The 6,258-nt window shown below is 37.3% G+C and overlaps 1 protein-coding gene across 4 annotated transcripts in view; it reads right to left on the bottom strand.

Moving 5' to 3' along the window:
* The window catches only part of PAM (peptidylglycine alpha-amidating monooxygenase), a 61,450-nt gene that overhangs the window by 13,745 nt on the left and 41,447 nt on the right, over positions 1–6,258 (bottom strand). For all 4 annotated transcript variants that reach the window (XM_010007208.1, XM_010007209.1, XM_010007207.1 and 1 more), the window contains 3 exons: positions 4,577–4,706; positions 554–670; positions 121–193 (listed from right to left, as the gene is read on the bottom strand). In XM_010007208.1, the coding sequence (XP_010005510.1) occupies positions 121–193; positions 554–670; positions 4,577–4,706 (320 nt within the window). The remainder of the gene's footprint in view (positions 1–120; positions 194–553; positions 671–4,576; positions 4,707–6,258) is intronic.

The raw sequence follows: 6,258 nt of genomic DNA, 5'->3' as shown, positions 1-6,258 counted from the left end.
TCTATTATAATATTTATATTATAGAGAAACAACTTACGTCAGATGCCTGGGAAAATGAAAACTTTTTTCTTTTTTTTTACAAAATATTAAGATCCTAATATTAAAGCTTCAAAAACATACCTGGTGGAGAGCTACATCAGTGACCCAGTAGTTGCCATTTTTATCTATGCTCAAACCATGCGGTAAATAAAATCTGCAAGTACAAATGTAGAAGAAACAAGTTGAAAACAAATTAGCTATCTGTAGAATTCCATTGAAAATATAACTTTACATGTTACCTTTAAGGACAATTTACAATACTCATGAGCTCAGGATTTCTGTTAATCTGGTAGATGAAATTGTATGAATTGCTAGAAATCAGAGGTGGTAAAGATGGCAAATTACATTTGTTAATTGTTGACCTTGCAATTTTTATTTATTTATTAATTTAAATGTATTCAGAGGTTACAATCTCACAATATAATATAAAACATGTGAAAAGGGATGTGGGGACTTTTTGGAGTAAAAGATACAAAAAACGTTAGTCCCATGGATAAAAGCAAAAAATACTTACAGATTTTTACCCATGGAATGAAGCAGTTTTGCATTACTTGGATTCAGGACAAGAATTGTGTTCTGTTCAATTGGTCCAAGTCCTCTTTGCTGATAAACAAATTTGCTGTCAAAAGAACTACACCAAAATAATGGAATAGAAAGCCAGCGTCAGAAAGTTTCACTGATGACCGATACGCACACAACTTAAAGCTGAGTTTTTTAGTTTAATTCCAGTGTGGGATTACTGGCTATGTTTTTTTTCTTTAAATAAACCTTATTACATTATTGTATAAATGTAAGAGTTACAGTGTTGGATGTCTGCATTTCCTACTAAACTTCTGACTTCCAAACTAAAGGAGCACCAGCTCAACACAGCAACAATTAGGATAATTCTAATGTAAGCAAGAAAAAACCCAAAACCTTCCCTTTTTTAATTGTTCTTTTTTCCTTTCTTTGCTGTGGCAAATGAGAAATGGGAAATCAAACCATGTAGTCTAAGTAAAAACAGAGCTACTAATCAGGGCATAATTGCCAGTATGAACAAGTATATTTCAGACTGTCTAAAACAGTGTGTGCACATTTGTGTGCCTTGTTTTTTTGCTTTTCAAACATAAGCCATTGTTTTGCTAAAGCTTACTACTGTAAAATTCAGGTATCACAGTTGCTATCCTTTTCAGCATGTGCCTGCAGGAGACTGTAGGAGATGGTATGTATTTCTCCTACCCACACAAATCTATACCAAATTTTCGGGATACATGGAACATATTAATAACACTCAAACATGTCACTGTTTCAGACATTAAGAACCAGGATTAACTTTCCAGAAGACATTTTGCAGGCATAAAATTATAATATGCTTAACAAAGAGTAAAAAATACAGTTGTCTGTACCCCAGTGGAGAAGCTATTACTCTAACCTGCTTAAATATACCTTCAGCATTTAGTGAAGGTAAATAGAATGTAAAATATTTTGAACAAAATTTAAGTTTGAATGATAGGAAATGGTATTTGACTATAGATGAAAAATGTATGAATACAAGACATAACTTCATCCCTCCCACCTTGCACTTTTTAATAAATTTGTTAATCCCAAGAGAAATCCCACTATGATTGATGCAACTTGATAAACAAGAATATACTTTGTAGTCACAGAGAAGGTTATGAACAAATCTACTAAAACTTTATATTGCACAGTCCTAGTAGCCTCAGGTCTCCATAACATTAGGTATTAATGTCTAGAAGTTTTAATGTGGAAAAGCAATACTGTCTTCATATATAACCAATTTGGTAGCCTTCCATGATAAGGCTACAGAGATGGTGGATAGTGGCAGAGCAACTGTCGTCCTCTACCTCGATTTGTGAAAGGCATTTGACACAGTTCCACGCGACATCCTGGTCTCCAAACTGACAAGGCATGGATTTGACAGATGTACCACTTATAAGTGATTGGCTGGATGGCTGCACCCAGAGAGTTGCGACACTGAGTTGGCTCACTGTCCCAAGTGTAGGTAAGTAATGAGTGGCATTCCTCAGGGGTCAGTACTGGGACCAGTGCTGTTTAACATCTTTGTTGGAGACATGGACAATGAGATTTGAGTGTATCCTCAGCAAGTTTCCAGACAATACCAAGTTGTGTGGAGCAGTTGACACCCTAAAGGGAACAGATGCCATAAAGAGAGACCTTGATAGGCTTGAGAGGTGGGCTAATGTCAATGTCATGAAGTCCAACAAGATCAAGGGCAAGGGCCTGCACTGGGGTTAGGGCAACCCCAGACACAAATACAAGCTGGGGGCAAAATGGCTAGAGAGCAGTCCTGAGGAGAAGGACTTGGGGGTGGTAATAGATGAGAAGTTTTTGTCTCTTCTTTCAGTTACAGGCAATGACAGGTGAGTACAGCCAGTGAGTACAGGTGGCTTTGTAGCTGGTGTCACCACAACGATTTTGCATTGTTTGACAATGGGATGGCCTATATAGCACCAGGCCTGCTGGTACCTCATGGGAAACACCTTTCTCAAAGTGTGAAGAGGGTCTTCCTTGTTTCAACTGATCAGTGAAGATACATCCATACTAATTTGACTACTGCTACTTTAAAAGAAGCAATACCAAAACCAAACAAACAAAATAACTGAACACCTTACTATTCTATGTCATACTGTTCTGCAGCATGGTTTTCTAATTAGGTTCTGCAGTTTGATATCAAAGGACTACTAAAATATGTTGCATATGTCACCCCTTCTAATTTCAAACCCAAATGCAATTCCAAAGCTATTTTTCTTTTCAACTTCTCAGCTGGCCACTTCACAGTAATACAAACAATTTACTGCTAAACCTAATGTCCTTCTGGTGGGATACATAGTAAATTTAGACAAACTATCTGACCTGAAGCTTAAAGAGGGGAGATTCAGGTTGGACATTAGGAAAAAGTTCTTTCCTTCAAGGGTGGTGAGATGCTGAAACAGGTTGCCCAGGGAGGTTGTGGATGCTCCCTGTTGGAGATCTTCAAGACCAGGTTGGATGGGGCCTTGAGCAACCTGATCTAGTGAAAGGTGTCCCATGCAGGGGGTTGGAACTACGTGATCTCTAAGGTCCCTCCCAACCCAAACCATTCTATAATTCTTATTCTATGATTCTATGATCTCATAACCCCTGAAGGTACAAGGCTGAGCACTATTTTTGATCAATATCCATTACCTTTGTGGTACTGTGCTCAGCTTTAATTAACCTGTCCAGCTTGTTAAGAATGCAATAACAAGAAGGCAGTGTGTATTCTTTATTATGTCTTTTATAAATTCCATGAATAGTATGTACTTTTTAACGTAAAATGACTTCCCACTGATTCATTTCTCAGCCAAATGAATATTTCTAGTTGTTTTCAATCTGAATAGCACATGCTATATATAGCAAAAACTGCTCTGAAATTGAGGAGATGATGTGGTAAAAGAACTTGAGTTATATAAAAGGAGTTAGTTGGTTTTTTTTAAATCATGAACAGAAGAAATGGTACAGCTACTGAAAAGCTGCTACTGTTATTATAGGGGAGAGGAGAGGAGAGGAGAGGAGAGGAGAGGAGAGGAGCAAATTTTACTCTGAAGCTCAATTCCCTTAAATTTCACAGAGAAATTAGTACTAAAATTATGTCACTTGAATAGGACAAACTATTATTTATGTAAGAATGAGCTGTGACCTTTCAGAAATGAGGTAAGTTGCGATGTGCAGTTTTCAGTAGATACGCAACTGAAGAAAGAGGAGAGGAGAGGAGAGGAGAGGAGAGGAGAGGAGAGGAGAGGAGAGGGAAAAGGAAAAGGAAAAGGAAAAGGAAAAGGAAAAGGAAAAGGAAAAGGAAAAGGAAAAGGAAAAGGAAAAGGAAAAGGAAAAGGAAAAGGAAAAGGAAAAGGAAAAGGAAAAGGAAGTACCTACAAAGAAGAAGGTGCGACTGGACACAAGAGGTAATTTTAGTGTCCCAAGGGAAGTGGCAGATTCCACCTCATTGGACAGTTTTAAGTCTCAGCTTGACAGGGAGTTGAGTCATCTTTTTATAAACTATGGTAGTACCTAGAAAAGTTGGACCAGATCATCCTTGAGGTCCCTTCCAACCTGGTATTCCATGATTCTATTAATCCAATTTTGTTCAGTGGACATAAAGACAAAACAGAATTAAGATACACTGCAGCTATCTTTGCATATCTTAACCATACTAAAACATCATTCTCCCAGACTAATTAGTTCTGCTGAAAAACCTGGAGAAGCAGGGATAATTCACCTCAGAGAACATCATACTAACATGGTTATCCAGTTTAAGGACATAACGTACAGTGCTCTTTTTCTTTGGAGACACATTTTTACTGTTTAAAGATGTACTAACCCCATCATCTTGAAACTGTCAGTTACCACTTTCATTCTGAGACTCCTGAAGGCACTTTGAGACAAAGAATGGAATTTTAAATTGCAAAGGAACTGCAATTTGTCTGGTCTTGAGAAGACATACAAATAGCACACACCAATCTGACCTTTTAACATGCCATTCAGCAGAGCATCTACTTACTTTTCATCCCAAACATGATCACCTCTATGGAAGATAACTAGGTTATTTTCAGAGTCCAAAGCCAACCCAGAAACTTGACCTAGTTTGAGGTCTAGCCCAGGCCACTCTATAGCCTCTTCAATGTGGAAATCTGACCAAGGAAACAAATAAACAGAAGATATACATACATGTAGCATATTTGTAAAAAAACATGGTTAACTCACTTTTGGTACAAAATGCTGAGAATTATATGGAGATTTTCTTACATGCAGTATTTCCATTAATGCATTTCAATTTAGTTCCAAGCACAGGTTTATTATAGGAAAGCATGCACAAGAACTGGCATTCTACTACATACAGGATGACAGAAAAGTCAAAACTACTTTTGACTCCATTATTTTCTCCCTCTTATAAGGATACAGGTACACAGACTCTAGAAGTTATAATAGCTCTGTTAATACTTTCTATATTGAAAGATTACAGAAATATACAACTATTATCTAAAATTTTTTTTCAGCAGGAAAAAGTAAATATTGACGTATGAGTGTCTTATTAAACATGCATAAAAGACTATTAATCACAACTACATATCAAAAGTGGCTGATTCATTATGTTTTTTCAAAAAAGCTTTTGACACAAAAAAAATACAGGTGAGGAAGATAAACGGCATCAAGAAGCAAATAAAACAGTAATTCTGTGAAGTTTGCCTGTATTTCCTACAGTCAACATATATATTAATTTTGCAAAATGCTCATATCCTAATCCAATTATAGGCATGAATAGAAATAATACCTAAATCTAATGAAAGAGGTCAAGAAGGGTAGAGTATCTGTCATTGTTTATGCTGTAACACATTGTTTTTAAGAATAAATACTGGATAGCTTTTTAATAACACAAATGTGACTTCACACTGAATCAACAACAGCACAGAAATTAGCAAGTGAATCACTACTAAAATGCCGGATAGTTCTTGTGTTTGTCTTAAATCATGAAACTCCTCATTTAAGAGAGAGGAACTTAGTTTCAACTTAAAGATTAAAATTTTAAATATACAAATATGTTTATGTCAATCTCTGTTTTATGTAAAAATAGACTTAAGCTGATTAAAGGCATGAACAGTCCAAAATTTTGAAGAGCTGCAGAGTGTTAGTCACAATGATAATTTTCTCACAAATAGACTTCTTAAATGCTATTTCAAAGAGGTTGGCTTGTGTTGCCCTGACAGTATTAAGAGACAGTTACACAATATACCTAAAAATGTAATGGCAAGAAAATTGTCACTCTTCTGGTTTCGTTTGGTGGATTTTTTGTTAGCAGGGTAAGGGCCTCAGGAGTGGCTCTGGTAAGAAGCTGAGAAGCTCCCCCTGCTCCAAAACCAGACAAGGAGCCATTAGAGGGACAATAGATGTGCCTCAGAGAATTAACACATAAAAGAACTGAAATGACACCTGAGCAGAGGAGCACTTAAAGGAGAAGAGCTGTGCTGGAGAAGCACTGGTGCTGGTGGTTGGTGAGGAAGAAGGGGAAAAAGGTGCCCAAGCAGAAGCTTCCCTGTAGCCCATGGCAAGATGGCAGCTGTGCCCCTGCACTCATAGAGGAACATGGTGGAACATTCCCTGAAGGTGCCACGAGGGGTGAACTTGGCCACTGGACTTGGATTTTGTGGCCAGTGGATTTGCTGCCAGTGGACTCTGATTGCACAG

Source organism: Chaetura pelagica, unplaced genomic scaffold (assembly GCF_000747805.2).
Source record: "Chaetura pelagica isolate M959 unplaced genomic scaffold, ChaPel_1.0 scaffold40, whole genome shotgun sequence".
Taxonomy (NCBI): Eukaryota; Metazoa; Chordata; class Aves; order Apodiformes; family Apodidae; genus Chaetura; species Chaetura pelagica.
This window is presented reverse-complemented; position numbering and strand designations above follow the sequence as displayed.